The sequence below is a fragment of the Corvus kubaryi genome, unplaced genomic scaffold (assembly GCF_017639235.1).
Source record: "Corvus kubaryi isolate FWS band 111438036 unplaced genomic scaffold, C.kubaryi_AGA036_p1.0 130, whole genome shotgun sequence".
Classification (NCBI taxonomy): Eukaryota; Metazoa; Chordata; class Aves; order Passeriformes; family Corvidae; genus Corvus; species Corvus kubaryi.
In genome coordinates this window covers 1,458,669-1,484,835 of record NW_024580665.1, presented here as the reverse complement: position 1 = coordinate 1,484,835, position 26,167 = coordinate 1,458,669, and the positions used below count along the sequence as shown (strand labels likewise).

General features: G+C 42.6%; 2 protein-coding genes across 4 annotated transcripts; one reads left to right on the top strand and one right to left on the bottom strand.

The window, feature by feature from the left end:
- Positions 1-2,251: 2,251 nt before the first annotated feature.
- Positions 2,252-13,600, top strand: LOC121664647 (A-kinase anchor protein 17B-like). 3 transcript variants are annotated; one of them, XM_042028074.1, is made up of 5 exons: positions 2,252-2,470; positions 6,597-6,722; positions 8,519-8,751; positions 9,592-11,104; positions 11,645-13,600. In XM_042028074.1, the coding sequence occupies exons 3-5, from the start codon at positions 8,662-8,664 to the stop codon at positions 11,779-11,781; spliced, it is 1,740 nt and encodes a 579-aa protein (XP_041884008.1). In that variant the 5' UTR covers positions 2,252-2,470; positions 6,597-6,722; positions 8,519-8,661; the 3' UTR covers positions 11,782-13,600. The 3 variants fall into 3 exon arrangements, with proteins under 3 accessions (XP_041884008.1, XP_041884017.1, XP_041884027.1); XM_042028093.1 differs by having other exon boundaries at positions 2,254-2,470; positions 9,848-11,104; XM_042028083.1 differs by lacking the exon at positions 6,597-6,722.
- Positions 13,601-15,612: 2,012 nt separating this feature from the next.
- On the bottom strand, positions 15,613-21,114 carry PGRMC1 (progesterone receptor membrane component 1). Its single transcript, XM_042028107.1, has 3 exons — positions 20,702-21,114; positions 18,715-18,870; positions 15,613-17,555 (listed from the first exon to the last, which is right to left on the bottom strand). Exons 1-3 carry the CDS (start codon positions 21,021-21,023, stop codon positions 17,455-17,457), a joined length of 579 nt encoding a protein of 192 aa, XP_041884041.1. The 5' UTR covers positions 21,024-21,114; the 3' UTR covers positions 15,613-17,454.
- Between the last annotated feature and the right edge of the window lie 5,053 nt (positions 21,115-26,167).

Sequence of the window (26,167 nt, the reverse complement as noted above, 5' to 3'; positions counted from 1 at the left end):
CTTCCCTTCCCTTCCCTTCCCTTCCCTTCCCTTCCCTTCCCTTCCCTTCCCTTCCCTTCCAAGCAAAACCACCCACTTACATACAAAGTATTTCTGAAGTAACCTTCTTGTAGATTAAACCTATCACCATACAGAGTGATTAGAGAGTCCAGACAGGGAAGTTAGACACACTGAAAAAGTACCACCAGGTACTTTCTAATATTACCTCAAGGACATGAAAGCTTAACAAGTTTTCTATGCAGCCAGAATGCTAGGGGATGGCAGCATCCAACCCATTATTCACTTGTTCCTCGCTAGGAAATGACTGTCTAGGTGACTGCTTCTCACTCAATAACTGATCACATTACTATCTAAAGAAAGGGTATTTCAGCGCTGCACAAATTAGTTTCCTGAGTCAAACCTGCAATGACAGCAAACTCCAATAAGCAAGGTTGCATCATTGTTATTTATGAAACAAAACTATATAAGTTTTCTTACTGTCCCTTGGAACAGGTTTCAGTTTTCTATTTCAAAATTAAATACAACTCTGAGGTTTGGGTTTTCCTATAGACTGTACAACCTAGAGGTAAGAGATATATATTCTCAATCAGGAAAGTTATCTTAGCTTTTAAATTACTTAAGCAGTATGTAACATCCAGACATAATTCCTGGAATGACATTACCAAGCCACAAGCAGAAACATAGCCAAGAGTATTCCTTTTACAGATTTAAACAAGCTTCATGTTCAAAGTTTCTTCGAACTGTCTTCCTCCCCAGCCTAATCCTGAAGCTTCCAGAGAAGCTCATCTATGTGCCCTGATTGCCAGGCTTTAAAGCAAACCCATTTGGTTGTGATGTCACTCTGTGCATTCCTTGACTCCTTTCCCAGAGGAAATATAATTTACTGTTCATTCCCAGAGTAACCCTCCATACTGCTCCAGCTCCGTGCTCAATCCCAGCAGGCAGGATATTCCACAATGGCAAAACAGCACAGTTTACAGTGGCTAGATCCCTGAAATACAGAATATAAAATAGATTGTATTGACACATAATTTGTTTAATTACAGGCAAGGAACTGGTTTTCTGCATCCAGAGGGCACATTCTCACATCTTGAAAGAAATAGCTTTGTATGTCTACGTTAAACCTTTTATTCGAGAGCTAAAACATTAAAGTTTCTCAACTTGTTGCAGCTTTGGAAAAGCAGTAGGTGCACATAATGAGCCTGCTGCTGCAAACTGATCTCAAATGCCAGTTTGCCTGTTTGGGTTTGGAAAAATTATGTAGAAAGAAAAAAAATCACATAACTTAGAGAGAGTATCTTGGAAATTTGTATCATCAAAGCACAATTTTATCTTTTAAAATAAAAAAAACCTCAAACAAATGTCAGCATATAATAACTCCTAGGAAACCTTCCTAACACAAGAAGCGACAACTGTGGAGAAGGCAACCAGAGCAAAAAACCATTTGTAGGTAAACACAGTATCTTTGTCTTATCAGCTTGTACAGTGAGAAAACACAGACATGCTTTTAGGCACACAAAATTGTAACAGACATACACTCCCACCGTAAATATATGTGTAACCACTGGTCTTGGGTTGTAATTGCATACATAGCAATTAGACCATCACAGAGTAGAAATGGTCGGTACACCGGCTCTGCCTGCAGCCCTAGCCCTGTGTGTGTCCCGTGATCATCACCCATCCTAGTCACAACTGTATTGATCCAGGAGAAGAGGTAAAGTGTTTGTTTTTAACAAGGTGGAAGAAGGACATAAAAAGTATATATATATATAAGGTTGTACATTGTCTTGGGGATGCTAAATTGAGAACAACCAAGGAAGTGCAGACGGTACCATCAGCAGCACATGGGTGAGCACTGCACCATTGGGAGCTGACAGCCGTACCGTGCAGAGACACAGGCAGTGCTTTCCCACCGGGAAAACACCTACAAGCCCGTACTAAACCGGGGAAAGATGGACATAAACCCTCACACACTTACCACTCACGAGCAGTGGTGGATGAACTACCTTTGTTACAGGGCAAAGAAAAACACGGTAAAACACGGTATTGCATCACAACCAAGCCTTTGCTCTGCCTGAGCGAGGCAACTGCCGAGGAGTAACTTTTTCTCTTTGGCTTATTTTTAATACAACGCACACACACGAGGCGCACAGGCTGAAGATGCCGGCAGCAGGCGGCTGCAGCTAAGGCCGACCCTGCAGGTCACGGGCGAGGGGCCAGTCAGGAAGAGCAGCCACTAGCGCCTCCTGGGACTCGCTTCGTGAACCGTTCCTCAAGAACATCGGTGAAACCCCCACACACCGCACAGGCCAATCTGCGGCGTGGGCAGGCGGGCGTGCTTTGGAGGCGGGCAAGGCGGGCGGAGCGGAGGAGCCGCGCCCTGGGGCCGGGTCCATCGGCGCTGTCGCGTCCGCCGCGCTCCGCCCCGGGGTGGTGGCCGAAGGGCCGGCGGTAGCGCGGCGGCCGGAGGGTAAGAACGGCCGGCCCTGGGGAGCGGGGCGTGGGGTGCCGCTGGCGGAGGGCGCTCCGGGCCAGGCCGGAGTGCGCCGGGCAGCGGGCGGGCGGGCGGTGCTCGCTCCGCCAGGGGAAGTTGTCGCGGCGGTTCCCGGCGGCTCCGCTGGGGCTGCCTGGAGCCCGCAGGCCTGCCGGCACGGGCGGGCCGACCCTCCGTCTGCTCCGACCCCTGGGCGGCGGCAGGCTCGGCCGGAGGAGCCTGGCCCGCGCGGCGGGCCTGGGCCCGGGGCTTCCCGGCGCGGGGGTTGCCCGAGCTGGGTCCGCACCTGCCCGGGGCTCACAGCCGGGGCGGGGGAGCGGGGCGTCCCGGGTCGCGGTCCCGCGACTCCCGCTGGAGCCGCCGAGAGCTGGGCCCTGCCCGCTGGGCTGCCCTCGGCTGGCGCTGCCGGCGTCTGGCTTGCGGCGCTGCCCGAGCTCGGGGGACCGCGGCCTTCAGTGGCTCCGTCTTTTGGGCTGGGGCTGGCGGTTTGTTTTATCCTCACCTCGGACAGCATGGAGCATAGCGGTGCTGGGAGAGTTCGCTTCAAAACGCCCCTTTTACTGCAATATTCGTGAGAGCAGCGGCACTTTTTTATCATCGCTCCTTTTCAGTTAATTTTGGATAGAGCAGCCTGGATAAACTCATTTCATATGTTAAAAATGAGTTTAAAGCTCTTCTTTAAACTTCTCCAAGTGACTTTCTGGTAAATGCTTGTCATAAAATCGCTAGGGTTGGAAAAGGCCTCTAAGATTACAGAGTCCAGTAACATTTACTGTGTTTACTGCTAAACGATGTCACCAAGTGCCACATCCACAAACTATTTGAAGGCTTCCAGCCTCTTCCAATGCCGATCACCAATTTCAGTGGAGAAGTTTTTCCAATCTAAAGTTTTTCCAATATCCAATCTAAACTTCCTCTGATGTAATTTGAGGCCATTTCCTCTCACGGTGCTTGAGAGAGTTGACCGACCCCCACCTGGATCCAGCCTCTTTTCATGTGATTGTAGAGAGCCATAAGGTCCCCCCTGAGCCTCCTTTTTTCTAGGCTAAACGACCCTAGCTTTTTTTCCCTGCATGATAAACTCTCTGCTGCTGTGGATCAATACATACACTTGCCACATTGCCTTAGCTTGTAGTGCTCCTGCGTACCCACCTCTGCAGAATTAAAATATTTCCTCTGCCTCGAGCTTGCCTTCAGCCCTGCTGGTGGGACTCCTCAGAGGCCACACTGTCCATGAGAGCAGGGAAATCAAATATCTGAAAAGTAACCTGGCAAAATATGATTTTATCTTCTCGTCTTCAAGATAACCCTCTTTCCTGACCTGGTTGATGGTATGGTCTCTGAAACTGTTGTGATGGGCCAGGGCCTCACATGAGTGACCAGCTGGGAAACTGGGGATGGTAAGAGCTGTTACCATCAGCTGTCACATCACAGTGAGCAAATGTGAGGGGCACCTTTAGAACAATTATTCCCACTACTTACATGTTGCTCATATGGACTATGTGAGTGTTTCAGGTTAGGTATTTCCAGGTTGTTAATTTTTCCCTAAAGTGTGAGTTTGTTTTAAAGTATGAACTTAGGTGACACAAATTAGGGTGTTGTAAGATAAGGACAGTTCAGCCTGCAGTTACTGTAGTAAACCCTAGGGCAAGGGCAGATGTGCTCCAAATGTTATTACCATGGCAGAGTGGCCAAAAGGAAATAATACTTTGGTAAAGGGCTTGAAGGCCAAATTCCTTGTGATTTGTCAGTTGCAACAGTTATAACTTAAGGGAGTGGCTTATTGATATGTCAGGGTTGATTTCAAAAGGCCATGCTGCTGAGCAGCAATTCAGTGGATCAGCCAGTAAATAATTCTGGGCTTTGTATACAGTTAGATAGTGAGAAATTAATTTCTGATGCTTGAAGATCTCCTGGCTATGAACAGAAGTGGGGAAGAGCAAGGGTAATAGTGTGCACTAGCAAACTACTATAGCTTACTCAGATCTATGAAGAGAGTTTATGGCTTTTACGTGATTGATTGCAGTAGTAGGAACATGGCTGCAGCCATGGTGGTGTAAGGATATAAGTGAAAGAAGATTTGCAAGGGCAGGATAATATATCAGTTGGTTTAATAGAAGATGTACTTGCAAAACAGAACAAGATTTTATGTACCAGGTGGTCTGCAGGCTTGACTTTCATACCTCTACAGGTTGCAACAACAGTGTCCTGAATGTTTTAATCTGCTGCACCACAAATCTTAGTGGGGTGGCAGAAGCATAGTTGGCACTAACTTGGTGGAAAGCTTTAGGAAGCTCTTTATCTTAATGCACAGTGGGCAGAAAGGACTCTAGAGATTACTTGCTGCTTCAGTTTTGTAGAAGGTGCTTTGCGTATCTGCTCTGCATATATGAGACAAAGTTAGCGTTAATTCTGAGTGCATTTGGCAGCAGTTCCCTAAGAGGAGCGATTCAGTGCTGCAGTCTGTGCTGTAGCTGCTGGTTCCAGAAGTTCCTGGTTATTTTATATTAATGTTATTTGCACTAGCTTTTCCTCCAGTACATATGTGGGTCTTTTTCTTCATCATTCTCAGTAAAGTGTAGTCACCCTCTTTTACCAAACAGTTTCTGTGCTTGTCTTCCCTTGTACATTCCCATATTGAAAGCAAACAGGCATTTTTCAAGTAATAGCACTATAGTTGATAACCTATGAAGACCATATTACTTTTTTTTCATGTTTCTTCAGCGGAAGCTTTTATGTGGCACTCTTGCAGTTCTCTTTGTATATGTAACTTTTTTGTCTCCATATGATTTAGTCTGTATTTATGTTAAAATTGTGTCTATCAAATAAAGAAAAATATAGCATATGGACTTACTAAAATACACTAAGCTTTACTTGTAACTAGGTGCTGAGACTTTGTGGAAGAAACTGGCACAGATGGTGGTTTGCCAACTTCTGCTTCTTTTTCCTTGAATTTAGGCCTGAAAAGTCCTTGATAAGCGGTGGAAGCCTCTCTGTAAGCTTTTTGGACAATTAAGCATGTGAGGGGCAAAAAACCCCTGGGTGATTATCCTGTTTGTACTAGATGTAGGTATACTGATACATGGAATTCAGGCATCTGAACTTAACTCCTTTAATCAAAACCCAGCATTATACTGTTTTGATTTCCTGAAAAATTTCTCTGGGTAAGCTAAAGGTTGTCAATATTTTCTGTGTAGTTGGCATTGAAACTTAGAGATGATGTCCAGAACTGATGATACTCTGGAAGATACTTAGTTTCTTATTGTTCAATATGAAGTGGGTGTAGCGGCTGCCTGGTGATTCTTGGCTAGAAAATGGTAGCTATTCTCTTCTATGTACCTTTTTGTTTAAGTATATTGAGAGATGAATCCACTGAAGTGTTATGCGTAGTGTGGCATTATAAAAGAAAATGTGCAACCTGTAAGCTTAATTTCAGCAGCCTATTGGTTTACCTCCATAAGCCCTTATTAGGGAGTACCCAGTTTCATTTTTTGTGCCAGCTGGTAATTTCTAAACTGTTACCCTGAAATATCCCTCTATGCTGGAAATAATACTTCGTATTACTTACTTTTTCAGTGTAGATAGATCTTGATGCAACTTGCTTGAGTGTTTTCTTTAAATGTGCTCTGTCTGGGCATTTGAAGCTGATGAAATGCAGCACACATCAACAGAATCCATCAATTTTTAAGCAAGCAAACAAGCATGTGATCCAAAAGATGTTGCTCTAAGAGTCAGTGAACTCTAGTTTTGGCAGAACTGCATTAAATCCTGCAATTAGGAGTGCTGTGCTGAACATGCTGAACTTTTGAGTCCCCAGAAGAGCCTACCAGGAGTGGGTTTGGTCAAAGGTATGATGTCAGATTGTGAGCCCCTGATGTCACAGCAGGAGGAGATATTTGGGAGAGGGATGTTTGAGCTTGATTGACAACCCAGTATGAACTTTAGAAGTTCTGGTATGTCAAGGTAGAGAGAGGCATTCTCACAAGTGTAGTGGTATTTTGGTAGTCACCTGGGTCTCTAATTTACTCGGCAGGTTGTCTGTGTTTGTATAAATATGCAGCAAACTGGGCTGCTAAGTCTGATTCAGCTTCTTCTGTGACAGGTGGCTTTTGACACAACCAGACATTTTTAGTGAAGGAGCCATAAGATAGAGAAGCCTGGAAAGACTAAAGCTGCAAGAACAGGAGCACGGTCAAAAAAGGGGGAAAAAAAGAGAGGGGGTTGAAAGGTGAGAGTATATTTTTAGAGAATGTCCCATTTTCTTGAAATTTGTTACACTTCCTCATACCAAGTAAAATACAGGAAGAGTGGCTGTGTAAAAATCCAGGCTTTGAGGAAACAGGAGTTGGAGAAATTGAAACAATACAATGTAGTTGTTAATTTATATATTGAGAAGAAAACCATAATGATAATTCTTTGTGTAAGGTGTCAGATGTAGGGGTCTGGATTATGAGAAAGGCTGGACTGGAGATATCCCGAGGTCCCTTTCAGATTGGATTATTCTATGATTCTGTGGGCCTATAGTGAGAGCTGTTGCTCTCAAATTGTTCTGAGGATTGTTTCCTTAAGGCTCTGTGTGTGGGCTTTTGTTATTGCTCTATGCTGCAACATCTTAAATCAATGTCCTTATGCCCTGAAATAAAATTAATTTGATGTACATTTCTCAGTGCCTCCAAGCTGACTAGAAAATCCAAAGCTATGAAAAGAATACTTTTCTGTCTTTACCCATTTTTGTGTGTTATTTTTTTATCGTTGATATCTTTACTGCAGTGTTCTTAAATTCGCATATGAGTAATAGTAGTATATTGAAGTTTTAATTCATTAGATAATGTGTTTGGATGGCATCCTACACTGTCACTAGTAATCAGTCGGGTTATGCATCTTCTTAAAAAACCAGACACTTAAAACGCATAGTGAATCTAATGCTAGGTCTCTAAAAGCACTGCTATGCTTCCATTGCTAATTCTTCCTTATTCAAATACTTTTAAAAAACTGTTTTTAAACACTTACTTGTGTGAACACTGTTCCTTGAATTTTCTGGAGGTTTTTGTGATGCATCATGTTGATTATTTGGTAGATCTACTTCCTACAGGGCAAAGTTTCCAAAAAGTGGTGATAGCCTGTTGTGGTTTAACCCCAGCTGGTAATTAAGTCCTACAACAGCTGCTCACTCCCTCCCCTTCTCCCCAGTGGTATGGGGAGGAGAATCAAAAAGGTGAAAGTGAGAAAACTTGAGGATTGAGATCAAGACAGTCTCATAGGTAAAGCAAAGGCCATGTGCACAAGGAAAGCAAAACAAGAAATTCATTCTCCACTTCCCAGGGCAGGCAGGTGTTCTGTATCCCCAGGACACCACGGCTCCATCCCAGATAACAGTGACTTGGGAAGACAAACACCATCACTCCAAATGCTCCCCCCTCCTCCTTCTCCCCCAGCTTTATTGCTGAGGATGAGGCCATATGGTCGGGGATATCCCTCGGGTCAGCTGGGATCAGCTGTCCTGGCTGTGTCCCCTCCCAGCTCCTTGGGCACCCTCTGCCTCTCGCTGCTGGGGTGGGGTGAGGAGCAGAGAAGGCCTTGGCTCAGGGTAAGCCTTGTTCAGTGATAACCCCTGAATTACAAGAGCCTTGTAATACCTCTTAAATAGGACCCTCATGCTAATCTGTAGGGGAGATTTGTTAATTTAAGAAATAGATCCAAATGATTAGTCTCTAGCTGTGCCCTTGGAGACAAGAATCATGTGATGCTGTTGTCTTGGCAGTGCTTATAAAGAAAACCCAAGAATACAAACCATTTGAAGAGACAAAGAACTTTCTAACTGTGGGGATCAGTTAGGTGTGTGTAATTTATGTGCCATGTTTTTTAAACATGTTATTTAAGCAAATGAGATTCCTTGTTAGCCACATGTGATTCTTGGTGACTGGTTGCTTATTATTAGCACTTCAAAGACTTACATCCAATCCCCCAGGATGCAAAATATAAAACAAGTGTCATCTAAATTGTCCCATATTGATAATTACCTAGAAAAAGAAGTGGTGATGAAAAGAAGTTCAAGAGACAAAAAGGAAAGCTAAGCTCGAGAGAAGAGAAGGCAGATAGATGGAGATGAGGAACATCGCCCAAAGCAGCGGAAGGTACCAGCTGAAGAACAGCAGTGGCCAGAGAATATGCCTGAATGGGAAGAAAGGAAATCCCTGCTAGTTCAGAGAAGAGTGGAGTCTGTCAGACTGCTTACAGTGCTGTTAAGTCGTGTGAAAGTAAGACTATTTTAAAACGTACTTTAAATTTTTGAGGATATTTATTAGAGCTTGAAAAATTCACTAGACATTTGATATCTTGATGCTATTCAGAAGACTGCTTTGGGGCTGACTGAACACTGAGAAGGCCTGAGGTCCATGTCTTGTGACAATCTGCTCTCAGTCTTACCCTAAGAGCAAACGTAGTGCATTTTTAGACAGAAACTTTGCCTTTGGTGCTTTTTCAAGACCTTATCTTTACTGAGTAAAAAATAGGGCTGGAAAGGCTATATTACCTCTATTAGACTTGATCCAGTGTTGCAAGCAAGGAATTTTGGGGTGAGGACATAAGTGATGCTCTCTCTGCTTGTTTTGGTCTCAGGCCTACAAGTGACTGAATTAAATTTGCACAGATTATACCAGTTGCATTTCTAATAGCCTCTTCTTTTTTCTTGCACTCATTTACCAGGCTTATTTCAGTTTGATTCAGATAATGTCTTGAGAAAGTCAGCAGAGAAGTGATAAAATTTGAGTGTTTTGCACACAGATTAATGTTTGTAGGTTTAGTTTAGTGCTTTGGGCAAAAAAAAGAGTTTCAAATGAAAATGGGGTTTTAATTTCTAATATGGTTTTGTCTTCACTATTTGTGGAGGAAAATTTGCTTGCAGCTTTTAACAAGTGTGTATTTTCCCCAGTCCTTAATGTAAAAGACTTCTAAAGGACTGTAATTTACTATGAGTTGAAGTCAGAGGCTACCCTTGCCATTCTGCATGAATTTTAGAGCCCCATTACATCTGACATTAGCCTTCTTAATTATGAAGGTGATGTGTTAAATAAACTTCTATTTTCTTGGTTTCGCAGTTGGCAAGTCAAAAAGTGGATCCTTCACTGGGTGTAAAGAAGGACGATTCATTTTCTGAAACAGCATTTAAAGACATACAGCAGGAGCTGATTAGCTCCCTTTATCATACGCACAAAGAGCTGAAACGTAAGGAGGAGTTTAAGTGCCCGTTAACCCAAAAAGTTAGCGGTTTATGTAGTGAGGAAGGAGATGTGAGTAACTTCCATGCACCTACTTGTCACATAGTTAGGACAATTTTAAATGATGTCTCTCCAGTCCCGAGCTCTGATGGACTGCCTGGCAGAGATGTGTGCAACTCCTCCGCCAAAGGCTGTGGGCCTTTGCTGATCACGGTTACCCAGGACGGCCGGGTCATCGAACCTCTCCATGGAAGGCACCACCCAGCACTGGATGTAGTTCACACGCAGACAGTGTCTGAGGAAGATGATTGCAAAAAGCAAAAGGTTTATGAGACTGATGAATTCATCCATTATTTACTAAACTACTATCAGACACCACACTATGCACGTGTTTGCTTAGAGCCAAAAACCACTGCGAACAAGTCCCGGTGGAAGCGAGTGGTGTCTGATGATGGTAGTGGGTTTGACATCAGCTTGAGTAACAAACATGGTCAGCACTTCAGAGAAGTGAGTCCTGTACAAAACCGCCACAAGAGAAATTGTAGTAGTGATAGTAATTATAGGCTGGTGATCACTCTTGGGGAACTTGAGTCAACAGACAAAGTGTTAGAAAGCAAGGTCCATGGGGGCAAGCTTGCAAAAAAGCTGCAAGTGCAGAGGAATGACTCACTGACTGTTGATAACTTACCATATGCTGGACTGAATCATTCTTTGGAGTGCACTACTGTTACTCGTAATAAGGAATTCAAACAAGAAGATGGTAGAGATGAAGGCACTGTACCATATGGAACATGTAGATCTGCTTGCAGATTAAAGGATTTGTTGGAAGAGATCAGTGATTCTGAGTACTTTAGAGAGGCATGTGGTGGCTCAGTGAAGAGAGCAGAAAGAAGGTATGAAGAAATTTACAGCAGTTGTATTAAAGGGTGCTTGCCTGCAAGAGCCGGGGAAAGAAAATTACTGGTTTACCGTAAAAATGTAGCTCTGGAAGGTCAAGAGAAGGAAATCAGCCAATGTAACTCCTGTTCTAATTCTGTCCATGAGGGCTTGGCAAAGCAGTGTGAACGTAAACTTAAAAAGTCGTGCAAGAGGTCTAGTAGTAAATTAAGATATGAAGGAAAGAAAAGTGAGAGACAATCCAGGGACAAGGAGAGAAATGCTCATAAAATGAAGAAAAAGCGAAAAAAGCTTTCTTCTAATCTTTTATCTGATGAATGTGGCTTTTCAGAGACGGACAGTTGCATGCAGCTGGGGTCGCTCAGAAAGATACAGAGAAAATGTAAGAAAATGTTGCACAAAAAAGTGAAATTCAAGACACTTCACACCTCTATGGCAGCACCAGATGTTACCCCTCATGATGGTTCACCCCTTCAGGAGATCCTCCAGAGGAGAGGTGAGAAAGAGGGACGCCACAGCTAAGGGGACTGAATTTGACAGGTCTGTGGCAGGTGAGGTTGCCACAGTTCTTACAGTGATGAATGGTTTTAAAAAGTATAAGCATGAGATAAAAAAAACCCAGTGCAACTTCTCTGCAATTAAGAGTTTGTTCAGTTTAGCTCTGAAACACACAGCTGCAGCTCAAGAGTAATATTTGTTTACTTAATTGGTTAGCACAGTATCTGTCCTGGGCATTAGCAATGGGTGGTTATTCTGTTAACTACATGCATACTAACAACATGCTTTAGACAACTAAAACATTGATAGACAATTCAGTGTGTGGCACAGCTGTGTGGGAAGTACTGTCGCAGGTGAGTGAATTTTTACATAGCTAAAATACATCTAATGTTCATACAGGATTGCTCCTGGCTGTTCTTACCGTCCTTTTTATGATTTACTGTGCCTCCAGTTGATTGGTGGATACCTTACAGCCACCTCCCTTTCCCTCCCTGCCCACCTGACAAACTCATTTCAAGTAACTTTCTCTTATCTACAGGAGATGAGAGGAAATTAATGTTGAGAAGAGAGATGGATGCAGACGTCAGAGGATGCCCTCTATTTCCTCTTGAGATAATTCAGACAAACCCCTGCTCAGATACTTTCTGTGGAGCAGAGCCCAGAAGAGGATGCTGAACAGCTACTGTATTATAGCTCTGAAGTTTTTATACGGGGGTGGGAGAGGAAAGCCCTTTGATCATTAAAAGGTATATGAAATACTGGGTTGGTTTTTTTGGTTTTTTTTTTGCTTAGGTGATTCCTTTGGTTAGAATATCTAACTGGTGTAGTGAGCCACAAAAGCAGAATCTGTGTTTGCCTTTTGGATAACAGGACCAAAACTTTCCCCAGAGCCAGACAAACTTTCATGGACTAGTGGCTAAGAACTTAAAAGGACACAGATTGAGATCTTGGAACATTACACTTTGATTGAATGCAGGGAATAATGTAAATTACAGTATTTACTAATAATGAGTCATTGGAAAAAAACATAATTGTCAATCCTAGAGCAAGCATATGAAGTGCCTCCTCAATCAGATTGTTATAATGATGGGAGTGATGTGGGGGACATTTATACTCAATTTTGAGAAGTAATAGATTTCCAAATATGAAAAAAATCCCATCTTCTGTAAAACCCACACTAGAAGAATCCTTGTCTTCTATTCACAATTCTAGAGGTGTTTCTGAAAACTTGCTCGCCTTTGGGAGGAAGGATTTCACTGAACTTACACTCAATGTAGTGCTTCCAGGAATCTGAATGGTTGTCTAAGCAAAGCTCTGAGTGTTAGATAATGAAAGGGCAGTACTTGTCAGCCTGCTGACAGTCCCCATGGAAATGCAGGTTGACAGTTCACAAGATTTTGAAGGCACATATAGTGAGATAGCTGTTTAGTATGAGTTTGCTTACAAATGCTTTCCAGAGGAATTGTGAAATGTTGTCAGAGTTGTGCTGCATGTAGATAAAAATGTGAAAATGCAATCTAGGAACTTGAGTTATATCCATGTTTATTCAGCTGGCTATATCTAGAAGACAGCCACAATTGCTTTCAAACAAAGTCCCTTAGCAAGATACAGAGAACCAGTTCAAAGTTCAATGCACTGATTATTGCAGCTTTCATTTTATTATGTTTTATTTATTACATGTCAGTAGACGAAGTTAATGTGAAAATGTTGCCTTCATTACATAAGATCTTACCCATGTTTGTAATTTCTGCTCTAATAAATAGTAATAAAAAAGAATAATTGTAATTGTTTGTGGTAGATAGGTTTTCCCCCAGTCTTCAATACTGGTGATTCCTGCAGGCTTCTAAGCCAGGTTTTATCAGTCTTTCTGTTCATATGTTCAGACATTGAGTGCCTTTTCGGGGTCATGCATGACAAATGGTTGCTACTCAAAGTACTGTTAATCTATTACTTTTATCTAAAAAGATCTTATTTTCTTGACAGAAGTATTTTCTGACTATTTTGGAGAACATTTATGCCCCTCTTAAGTCTCCTTTTTAGTATTTTATACAGTTATAATGAAGATGGACTATTGTATTCATTGACCTTGTAAAACATTTTCAGTTGCACTGAGGTGACATACCAATGGTGTTTTTTCTCTATGCAATATTTGCAGATTAAAGATAACAAAACTTCCCCCTCTGCCAATCTATAGACAGTTCTCTGTCCATGAGTACCCATTTCCCATGAGACAGGCCTTTTGGTGACAGGTGAGGAAGTATTTCTTTTTGTTAATCTGGAGGAGAAGGAACTAAAGATTTCCTTCAGTGTAAATTTCCAGTGTTTTATCAACATGCTGTCACAGTAACCAATAACAAATAAATACTCAATTTCTGTAATTGCTTCAGGTTCACCTGTATTGACTGAAATTGATAGGATTTGCTTTATCTCCCAAGTCCTCATTCCATGTAAAACATTGTTAGTAAATAAAATATGCATGCACTTTAAAATGTGAGACATTGTAATCTTCATACTGAAAGAGAACTTCTGTTTCCTATTTGACATTATTTAGAACCTGATTTCAGGTGCTTTAATAATAATTTTACTTTACACAAAATCATAGAATGGTTTGGATCGGGACCTTAAAAGACCATCTTGTTCCAACCCCCATGCCAAGGGCATGGGCACCTTCCACCTGCTCCAAGCACTGTCCATCTGGTCTTCAACACTGCCAGGGATGGGGCATCCAGTTTCTTTTGGCAGCCTCTGCCAGGGCCTCACTACGCTCACATGGAAGAATTTCTTTTTCCTGTCAGCATATTTAATATGAGCCCTATCTTTTCATACACTGGACTGCTTAATATAATTTTATTATCCTGAAGGCTAATCTTTAAAGATACATGTAACAGTTTGCTTTAAAACTTTTAAAATGCATGGCTTTGTAGATTGGATTTTAGTAGTTCTAGATATTAATGTCACATCCCAAGTATGAAAGTTACAGAATGTTTTGGCAACTAGAACATTTATTACATGAAAATATGTATTAAAAGCAGCATTTATATAGTTCAGCAATGGAAATGTACAACATTTCTGGCATAATTTCACACATTTTAGTTTGAACCTGACATGTGCTGTTGTGCCTAGCTGCTGTTTCAGGAGGCTGGGTGCTTTTTATGGAAATACTGTTTACTCTGACATGTATGAAGTTAGACCCTGAGACTGCAGATCTTGCCACCAAATCTAATTTTTTGTACAGAACTAGTGAAAATGCCTCCTCATAGAACTGGTAGAACAGAAGTTGGCTGAACAATGCTTTGTTACTGAAAATATGTGACCTGTGGGTTGTACCTTGTGCTGAATGCTGAAGTCAAAATCCTACATGTTGGTTTTAAAGCAGAAATACACAAGGTCCATTATTAAATCAGTCCATCTGCTTGAAATACAATACAGCAATTATAAAGCCCTTTCTTCTTAATCCAGGGATTCCAGGTAATGCATAGAAATGCCTCACCTTTCATAAAACCCCTTACATAACTTTCAACAGAAGTATTTGTTAATGACCTTTTTTTTGTTTAACTGAAACAGCAGGAAGCAAGAGTTAATAAAGGTGATTAAGGGCAGACGAAGTCCAGATAAAAGAATATCTGAATTTTACAAAGCAGTTGACATGAGTTTTCCTGGTTGGAAATAAGATATGACTCAATTGTTTTGATTTGTCCTAGAGTATATCTTTGTGACAGGTGTTGGACATGTCAGATGAAGGAGATTGGTGACATTCTCTGCATTGAATTGGTCATCACGTCCTACCAGCCTGATAAGCTGCCTGGCATGGTTCTTTTTGCATACTCATTGCTGCCAGTCACTCTTGAAGGAAGGGTACAAATTGTAACGAACAGACTAAAAAAGAAGCTAAAATCCATCCATTTTCTTCAGCACTTTAGAAGGAAGTAAAATCTTTGCCTGCTACTTTATGAGCAGCTTTTGGGATTCGCTTCTTCCCCTTTCACAATAAATTCTCTGTTTTCCCTCAAAAAGTAACAGTCTTAACAAAGTGTCATACCTCCTCCCCAAAAAGTATTAACAATGAGCTTTGTCTTCTGTTACTGCCTGTTTTCTGCATTGTTTTTGTTACTACTTTCTTTGTGAAGCATAATGTTCTAATGTACAGATTAATACTTAAATCAGTTCCTCGGGAGACGTTACGGAGTAACTTGAGAGTCAGCTGGTTGGGTCCACTGAAGGGTAGGTTACAACCTTCCAAAGCTCCAGCTTTTGCTCAGTATTAACAATTACTTGGGGTTTTTCTTCTGCTTAACTCTGTTTTTGCAATAGAGCATGTTCTCTATTTAATATTCCATTAAAATTTTACTAGAGAACTGCATTTACAAGCATTCCATTAGAACATATTTTACTCAATCTATGCATTGGATAATGTGACACATTAGAGAAAGACAATATAAAACTCGAAACATTAGGAGACTATTAAATATAACATCTGGTTGTAGTAAATAAAAACAAATACCACCATTATGCAAGAGTATTTTATTTTCTGCCTTAAACAAATAAAAGCACATTTTCAATTTGAGGTAAACCATTAGTACTAGTTTGCAAAGAGTATAAATGTCTCTAAAAATAAAATAGCAACACAAAGGTCATGACAAGGTCTACATGTGCTTCTAGACCTTCGTTACTACTAGGTAGTTCATACAGTACCACTTTACACAAGCTCTCTGGTTCAAACAACCTTGCTCTTCATTGGAAGGCCCAGTGCAACCAAAAGAAAATGCCAGGACAGTGTTGGGACTGAGGGAGAGTCAGTTGTTCTCACCACAGATGGTCTCAGGCACTTTACCATGTTGTGTCAACGTGTTTATGAAAGCTGCTATTGTGCAACACACTCTACTTCCAAACACTTTTGCCTAGTTTACACCTTCCCACTCAGGACTCAGTTCCTCATTTTGGTCATGTTGCCAAATTGAAACAACCAGACAGCTGAGCCAGAGAAATCAAGGGGAACTACACCAGACAGGCACCTTGGATATTCTGCACTAGCAGAATCACCTGGACAAGAAACAAGTTCAAAAGCAAATCATTAGTTATCTTGGAATTTATAAGAAGGTTTTACAGAAGTATTTTGGATGATGAACATTTACAGTTTTCCTTGGTCATATCCATTTACCCAGCCCTCTCTGGTAGGAGGCAGGTCACTTAGAAAAAACTAGTAATTAAGCATAGAGGTGAGCCAAGAGAGCAAATAAGTAAAAAGCAACTCAAAGGTCAGGTCCACAGGTATAGCATTGCTGATTATGCATGAGATTGTGCCTTTTTTGTTGATGGCAACATTCCAAACCAACAAAGGCCTCAACGCAGAAACAGCTTACGCTGTTTTATTTTGTACAGGAAACTTGTGTAAGTTACATTGACCAGTAATGTTTTCCTGCGAGGTAAAGGTGCATGTACAAGAGCACTTGCTAATCATGCCATACCAGCAACTTCTTGTTTTTTAGGCCTAGGAAGCAAGAACAGCTGATCTTCCATGTTTAATATAATTCCATTAACATTCACGGAAGCATTTTTTAAGAAGAAGAAATTCAAGTGAACAATAGTCAAGTCACACTCCATGGTGTACTTTTAGGGATGCCTAGTTCCACTCATTATCTAAACTTTTGTAACACTATAGATGTGCTTTAAAAGTGAACAAAGAATATTAGTCCATGCAGAATTATGCATATTGAATACATTAGTCTTTATTAAATATTTAAAAGTGATTTAACCTCTCAAAAATTCTTGATCTTTTTTAAAAGTAGTTAGTGTTTCATCTGTAAGTCGCTAATGCAACTCCTTGAAAGCCAAATTATCTTACATAATATTGAATTACATTGCACAACAAATGAGTATGATGCTTTGTGGACAAACAAAATATAGTCCCTTTTCAAAAGGAATTACAACCCTGGGGCCAGATCCTGCAGAAGCTAACACAAAAGAAGATTTAGTGGTGTTTGTGTTGCATATATGAAGTTATTCATGTGCTTGTGTCCACAGTGCTAGGCTGGTAATGAAAAACTTTATTTCGACTGACTCTGCAGTAAATGGTGATAGCAGAAAAATAGTCCTTTATTGCCAAAATTGCAGTTTACTTTTGCGCAGACATTTGTCATGCATACTTCTTATGTGGTTTTAAAGGAAGACAGATCATAGACCTTCAGAAGTTTCCCACTGAATTTGAATAGGAAACCTTTGAAAAGAAACAATTCACTGTAACTCTGGACCTTTTGTAAGCCTTGCTGCTGCTGCACCTTGTGAAACAGAAGTGGAATGTTACAAATGATCCTTTATGATTCAAAAATAGATTGTTCCTCACTGCATTATCTACTCTTTCTTTGCATCCTGGGCATCTTTTTCGTCTTCATCAGAGTATACAGTGGGTTCCTCCCCCTCCTTCAGCAGCTTACCAACATGATGATACTTAACTGGGGAAAAAAAAAATCCAAGTAATTATTGTGCCCTGAAGAGACACCTTTTTAAACTCCTCTGACTGTTTTCTGAATGAACAGGATGGCTATATTTTAATAAAACAGCTCTGAGCAACTTGTTCCAAACACTGGGAGAAAGGAGAAAAGCTAAAATCAACTATTACCTGAACTACTATTACTGTTGTAGTAAGAATCATGTGAAGTGAATGTAACTGTAAATCTCATTTTATTCCCTAAACCAAAAGATGAATAAACACAAACTGAGGGACTCACCCAGCCAAAGAAACAGAATCCTGGATTAGATTATTTCTCTTGCCAACGTCAAAGCTGGTTTTTCAACTAAAGGCAGTTAGACTATTTACATCATCTATTAAACACACACATGCAAATGTGCACACATACAACTTAGAAGGGATTTTATTTTTTGTAATGTGTATTGAAAATATTCAATAGGACAGAATTTCTCCCAAAGATAAAGATGGATCTATTATCTGATTATGTGATTAAGCCTCTGATTTATTTCCTATCTCCTTTTGAGCGTGTAAAAATGCCAAGACCATGTACATGTAAGGACTGAAAGCTATACTATGTTGCCTATCTGTCAACTTCAAGAAAGCAAAAGAAGCCCCTGATTACAGGTATTTCAGACTAGCAGTGTTGTTATAACAATTTAAAGCAACTCATGGCCATATTTAATAGGAACACAGTAATAAACAGAGTGGAGTTCACTGTCAGTCCTGATGCTCAACACTTGTAAAGGTAGATTTTAACACTAGTTCAAGTCAGATATTTGTAGCATAGTTCTGGTTTCTGTGACAAGCTTGTTAGCATAATAAAACAGCCATTCAGTGTGGCATGATTAACAGTCTTAATTAAAACAGGAAGAGGGCCAAAATAGTAGGGGCACATGAGGTCAGGACTGAGATTTCTAATGACATCATGTGGAGGAAAACTCCACTGTAGCTGGTTATAGTAAATATTTCAACACTAGATTTAAAAAGAAAACACATTTGATTTCCACTATGCTAGTTATTGGTGTATGCAATTTCCATCATATATATATATAAAATGCTTCCAGCTGGTTACAGCTTTTTAACCATTGCTTCCCCTATTACCAGCTAACTACTTCTTTGCAAATAGGTTTAAAATTGCTTACAAGTGAATTGTGACTCCCAGTCCCTCAAGGTCTCTTGCTGTGTAGCGTTGAGATCAGAGAGGTCATCATACTTATCCCTCAGTGCCTCCTTATCCAGGCAGAAAGTGGCAAGACCTCGGGATGCATCTCTTCCAGCAAAAATCCCATACGGGCCCTCTTTAAAATAAAAACATAAGCAGCATTATTGCAGAGGTAATGGATGCTACATGATCTTCATGGATCGGAGTCCCCAAGCTAAAACAGATGGTGAGTTTCTACCCTTACCCATGCGTCAGGTACCTCAAGCTTCTGAAGTGCTTTGAAGTTTTATTCTAATTGGTAATAAGAGAAAACAGAGGAAGAGGACAAGAAACAAAACCATGGAGAAATATACTGAGTTTGCTGAAACATCCGGACAATGAACCACACAATGGCACATGTAAACAGGGTAAGGATAAGCACACAAACTGGGAAGCACATCCTTAGAATAAGGAAAAGAGGAAGGATTTCTATGTCTGGGGTGAAATTAAAGTTTTCTAACAGATACTCCTGACTTGAGATGAAAAGATGGCTTGACAGAAAATCTAGTGGAGCTACTAGAAATGATCAAGTTGGAGGAAACATCTATTAAAATGTAAGATGAACTCAAATGATCAAAACATGCAACTCACAGCAGATCAGATATCAAGATAAACTCTTGCTAAACTTCATTAATGATTAATTTGCTTGCATGACAAGCCAAAAATTGAGATATTGCATGTTCAACTAGACATTCAAAGTTCTTCTAAATGGAGCTTAAAGAAGTTAGATGTGAACTCTGGTTATTGTAGAGCACATTCCATCTTCCAGAGTGTGCTTTTTCCTAAATTAATCAAAACAATCTTACTTTTCCATTTAAATGAACATCAAACTAGCCAGACACTGGTGAACCATTCAGCCATTACCAAATCAGATGCAACAGGCAGCTTTTACTGTCATCAAGGAAGGCAGCATCTGAAGCTTGGACCTTATGTCAAGTGGGTTTTAGTTTGCACAAATAGAAAACTGCACATCTAACTCAGCTGTACATATCATCCTGACTGCTGCAGAATGCAAAGTTAGAGCCTGGCATCATTCAGTGAAAGTCTCATCTATGTTTGGCCCAAAAGTAGTAACCGATAACAGTTGCAAAAACATGGTGTCTCCTGCATTATTCTCCTTGTCTCAAAGTAGTACTAGCAGCTCACTACTGCAGCTACCAGGCTGTCTGGACAGCTGAAGAGTGGCTATGCCAGACAGATCCTGGTACAAATCAGCAAGCCTCAGTGAGGCGTTTTAACAGGCAGCCTCTGATAAAAAGAAAACCCCATGCCCTCATGGAGGTGATTAAACTCTTTCAGCTGGATGCACATACTCCCACCCACCTCATCACCGGCTGCTCTATGAGCATAGGTTATTCCCCTTTGCACGTTTTAACTATGCTCCCGATAGAAAGCTGGTTTAATCTAAATTGCCAAATATTTAGTATAAATATTATGCAGTAGAGTGATAGCCACTAAAAGCTGGGAATGGAATGTCAACGCTGAGAGAACACTTCGCTTCTGCTGCCTTCCATCAGGCAAAGGCAACCCAGGCCGCCAAAGCCGCCAAAGCCCTTATGGTACGTGTAGTCTGCCACGGGAAAACACAGCGAATAATGAAGGAACATAAGCTGGCAAACCCGGAGTTTCTACAGCACCGGGGCCCAACTCCGGAGCCCGGGCGGCAGCAGTCACCCTGCCCGCCGGCTCACCGAGACGCAGCTCTCCCAGCGTTGCAGGGGCGCGCAGCCTTCCCGGCCGCAAGGCAAGCTGAGCCCTTTCCAAACCTCCGGATCGGGACCAGGGCCGGGGTGGAGTCAGGCAGGAGCGCTGATCCCCGCCGGGGGAAGGCGCTCGCGGCCGGCACCGGCCCTGACCCGCCCCGGGCACAACGCGCGGAGGGCCCGGGCTGGGCCCGTCTCACAGCCCCTGCCCGCCCCCGCCCTCACCGGGCCCGTAGAACTTCCTGGCGCGGGTCACGTCGAAGACTTTGCCGTTGACGGCCATGAGGATTCGCGGGTCACTCACGCCGTCGAAGGGCCGCAGCTGCTCCAGCGTGAAGTCGCGGCGCTTCATCTTGGGCAGCGGCGGCGGGTCCGCCTCACCCGCGGGTGCCGCGGGTCGCTCACCCCGCAGGATCTGATAGAGCAGGAAGAGGCAGAGGCCCAGCAGGCTCAGGTTGAGTGGGGAGCCTACGATCTCCAGGAGCAGCCCGCCGCCCTCGCCCGCCGCCGGCTCCTCGCCGGCCACCGCCACCTCCTCGCGGGCCATGGCGCTGGACTATGCGGCGGCTCGGCGGGCTCTGAGCGCGTAGCGGCGGCACAGAGCACAACCGGCGCGCTGGGGCGGGCCGAGGGGCGGTGGCAGGAAGGGAGGGGCGGTAGGCGCGGCGGGGCTGAGGCGCGGGCGCGGGGCCGCCCCCAGGCTGGGCGGGCTCGTGGCCTCCGCGCCCGCCGTCGGCGCTAGGTGGTGGTGCGGGTCCGGCCACGGCAGTGGCTCCCCGGCTGCTGGTTCCCGGCGAGGCGGCCTCAGGCCGAGTCAGGCCAGGCCGAGTCAGGCCAGGCCGCTGCGGCTGTTGCGTGGCACACGGTTCCACAGAAATTCCGGAAAAAATAACCTTGGGGTGCTGTTAGACCTGTGTCAGAGCTGCCCTGCTGGGCTGTGAGAACCAGCCGAGCCTTGCTGGATGGAGGATGGAGCCAGGCTCAGCTCCGTGGTGCCAAACACTAAGACAAGAGGCAACGGGCAGAAACTGGTGCCCAGGAACACATGTTCCACCTGAACATGAGGAAGAACTTCTTTACTGTGCAGTGCCTGCACAATGAAACTCATTGTTCTGAGAGTTCATGGAGTGTCCCTCACAGGAGAGATTCAAGAACCATCTGGATGCAATCCTGTGCCACGTGCTCTGGGCTGACCCTGTTTGAGCAGGGAGGTTGGACCAGATGACCCCTTGTGGTCCTTTCCAACCTGACCCATTCTGTGATTCCTTACACTTGCTCCACCTGTGCCAACGCACATCTTCACTTTCTTGGCAGGGCAGTGATTTTTCCCAGTACTCTCTAGAAATATTGTCGAACTAAACATAGGAGAAAAGGGAAGAAATTACCAAACTTCTGGGGTTTTCTCATTCAGATATTACCTTCAGGCCCCACAAAACTACAGAAGCCAGCAACCACAATGTACTAATACAACATGAAAGTTCTGTATACATGTTTCTTCTCAGTGGAGGCTTTGGTGAATTAAAACTTAAGCTGAATGAAGTACTAACTGGATGAATCTACTTGGTATGGTGTTCAGATGGTGGAGCAAATGGAGCCCTGAATACAGATTATGCCAGACTGATCCTGGTACAAATCAGCAACATCTTCTCCTTGACATCTGCTCCCTGGTATCAAGTGTGAGAAAGCAGAAGTGATGTTTTGGGTTTGAGTAGTTGCCTCTGCAAACTGTGTCCTTCAAAGAGAACACAAACCAATGCCCTGCCGGAGTATCATCATTCTCTCTACACAAGTCAGTACCTCAGGTACATGTAGAGAAGAAATGCAGTGTACCAGCCTTGATCATAGCATCATTAAGGTTGGAAAAGACCTCTAAGATCACCAAGTCTAACTGTTAACCTGATCTTGCATTATAGCTTGGCAGATGGTTCATCTCACTGCTTCAGGGGAAGCAGGCAGCTTTTACTGAACCTAGCACTGGGACATGTGGTTATAGAAAAGTGATGGAAGTGCATTTCATTTACTTTCTAATTCTCAGTGTTAGGAAAATTTTTAACTGTGGGTCACTGCAGGTATGGATTAAGTTTTGCCTTTTGGGATACATGCAAGGACTTCGAGTAAACACATTGGCTCTTGCAAGGGAAGGTGTTTGGTTCCATTTGCTGTCTCCTTTGGGAAGCTCCTTGTTTTATTGATCAGCACTTGAACTTTGATCTCTCCTGTCATGGTATGCACTAACTTTTGCTTCCACCTACTGTGTAACTTGAAAAACTCCTTGTTTCATTGATCTGATAACTGACATTTGTCCTTGTTAATAAAGTAGCTCTGCATTTTGGCCCTAGTTAGGATACTAGAGAAATCTCTGAAACTTCAGAATTATTCAAACTGGGAGCTGTATTACCTAGTTAATTCTGCTCAGTGTAGACATGAGACTGTTACACTTCACTGTGTTGGTATTACATTGTAGAGGAATAGATGTAGGAAAAAGCAAAAATTTGGAGGGATACTTTTTTTTCCAACCGAGAGGAAAAAACCCCAAGACTCCAAAACAACCCCAACCCTGAATTTCACCTTGAACTAGACACCAAGGCAGGGAAAAGAAGCTTTTTTTATGCCTAGTATCCAAGAGAAACCATCCAAGAACAGTTCATTCTTAGATTAAGAAGGACCAGGAAACATTGCCAAGACTGATAGAATCTCAAGTTATTTGCCACACAAGCACTGGTACTGGAAGTTACAGTGGCCCAACTTTTCAGCTCTTTATAGAAAAGTCTTCATATGCCTTAGAATGCATCTTAAGCAAAAAAAAAAAAAAAAAGAACAGATATTTAGAAATGATATGAATAAAATTATAATAAATTAGTTGGAAATATCTAAATTAATGAACCTTTTGTTTTACACTTCCTTCTAGCAAGCCTACTTGGCAATTCCTTTAAACAGAACTGAGGTTCTACTTAGAGAGGAGTTGGCCCCAGCTCTAGTTAAACACCACTGGCTTTAGTTATGCTCCCACACAGGTTTTCCTCTCCTTTCTATAGAAAACAATAGCTTTCTCCTTGAAACTATTCTGTTTACGTCTATGAGATAGGTTGATAGCCTTCAGCTTATGTTCTAGTATAATGCTCTCTTCTTATTAATTGAAGAAAACGCTGGAACTCAGACAACATTCATATCCTTGCAAATCAGGACAGTTCAAACAATTTTAAAATACTCTACTTGTATTTTTTAATGAGCAGCATAGAGATGAAGTCAAATCAGCTCTGCTACACCTAATCGTTCTTTTTACTGTGCTATTTCCAATTTGTATCTTGTCTGGTAGATTTAATGCATCTTTTAGAGCAAATTTAATGATTCTAAACAAAGTGTGCTTTGCCTGGGTTCCCTATGATACTATTGTTGCCAAGCTGGTTTTGGGCCTCGTGTTCTCTCATTGTTCCTTTGGAAGCCCTTCACAGGACAATTTTTGCCTTGTCATCCAGTGGCCTTCTTGTATGAAGTGGAACAGGGACCTGACCTAAGAATGCCCTGAATTACATCCAGTCCTCAGATCAAAAGCACAGACAATCTTTTTGCTGGACTTGCTTTTTTAAATTAGTTTTTATTTCCACCTCCATCACATTTCTGTTTCTTTTTTCAGTTGCATCTTCTAACATTCTAGCTGTGCTCTCCATCCAGTAATGTCCAAGGAGAAAGGACCGTGGAATGTGAAGAAGACACTGTGCTGAAGGCTATCGAGATCCTGATATTCCTGGAGATAAATGTGTAAACATCTGCAGCATAAACCAGCTCCAAATGGGAATTTTTACCAAGTTTTAGAAAATGTGTCAGTGAGGGGTATTGGAAAGGCAGACTGCTTGTGCTGAGGAACTGCTTTCCTCAGAAATATCCTGTTGTGAGCTTGCAGTTAAAATCTTTCCCTCACTGGCCTCATCTTCTCCCCTTCCAGGACTATGGGTTTCAGTTCAATCATGTCAAACAGGACTGACAGTCACTGTGACAAGAAAGCTTTCTTGGTCAGTATGTACAGCAACTACACTAGGAAGTTTTGGAGGTGTCTTTTAACTATAAGTGAAAATCCAGGTGTGAATTCTCAGTATTGAATCCTTTTTTTGAAAGGCAGCAGATGTCAAAACCAATCTGCACAAGCTGCAGATACATCCAGAAGAGGCGAGGAAAAAAGAAAAGGTAAATCCACATGTGATTCTTGCAGAGTAAAAGTCTCAGTATCCCTAGGAAGCACACTCATTGACACTGAAAGAGTAAATAAAATCCCTGACTTCCTGAAAATAACAACTTGGATTTCCTTATACGTCTAATGAGACAGCAGGATTTTATATATCAGAAATAACTGGATGAAAATTGATGCATTCTCAGATGAAGTCAAACCAGTAGCTCTGTTAGAGGGAGTAGGAAATGTTCTTCTCTCTGCTCCATTAGTGTTGGATATGGAAATGCTATTCATGGCATGCACACATGTTGTTCACAAGGACTGATTTTTACTTACACTGGAGACATTCACTTTGCATTTTGGAACACATGAACCGTCTTCACTCGTGTCACTGTATCCCTGAAGGAGGGCCTATTACTTCTCTGCCAATGTGTTGCAGTGCCAGTTCTAAAACAGAGCAGACCAGTCTGTTTCAATGGGAATTGGCAACCAACTTCAACATTAATTAGATTCAAAGGTTAGAAGGGAGTTATCAATAAACTGTGCATTTTCCCAGGCATAACCTTGCAACCTTTTAGTTGCAGAAATGCAACAAGATGGATGGATTCTCATCTCAGTTTATTTAGCTGAGATCAGTTCAGTCACTGAACTTGATTTGCACGAACTAAGACACTACATAGTGATCCAGTAGAATCCAGTTTTCAATATGCTAAGGAAGCACTCCATTAATTGCCCCACCTGATGCATTTCTATCTGTTCTAGTTATACAGTGCCCTCAATGGGAAAATGTTTCAGACCCTCAAAGTCATCCTATAGCCTGAACGATGTTACCTGAATCATGTTGCTGAGAAGATGCCTCGCACTGTGCCTTGAGCTCTGCAGGCAATGTGCTGAGTGCTGACTTAGATCAAGCTGAATGTTTTCCCAAGACATTGTGTCTCAGGAGCCAGGCCCCAAAAACTGTCACTACCATCACATGAAGCTGAGTCTGGGAAGGTTTAGGTTAGATACCAGGAAAAGGTTTTTCACCCAGAGGGTGCTTGGGCACTGGACAGGCTCTCCAAGGAAGTGATTACAGCACCACGCCTGTCTGAGCTCAGGGAGTGTTTGGACAATGCTCTCAGGCACATGATGTGATTCTTGGGGTGTCTTGTGCAGGGCCAGGAGTTGGACCCGATGATCCTGATGGGTCCCTTCCAACTCAGCATATACTGTGATTCTATGGTCACACCATGGCTGTGCCTTCACAGTTGAGTTGTTACAGGTTTCTCAGGCTGGACTCTGTACAATTCCATGGACAACAAACCAGCAGGAAGCCTTGGAGGTAGCAGGGACTTCCCATGCCACAGAGGCGTGAGAAAGAGCCAAAATTCCTTCAGTGTAAAATCCCTCCGTTTTGTGTAAGGTGCTCTCCCGGGCCACGCCGCAGGCTTCGGGCGGAGGCAGCATATCCCGGCGGTGCTGCCCACCGGGCTGAGCCGCTCTCCCGCGGCTGTACTCCCATGGTGCGCGGGAGGTGGGGCCGA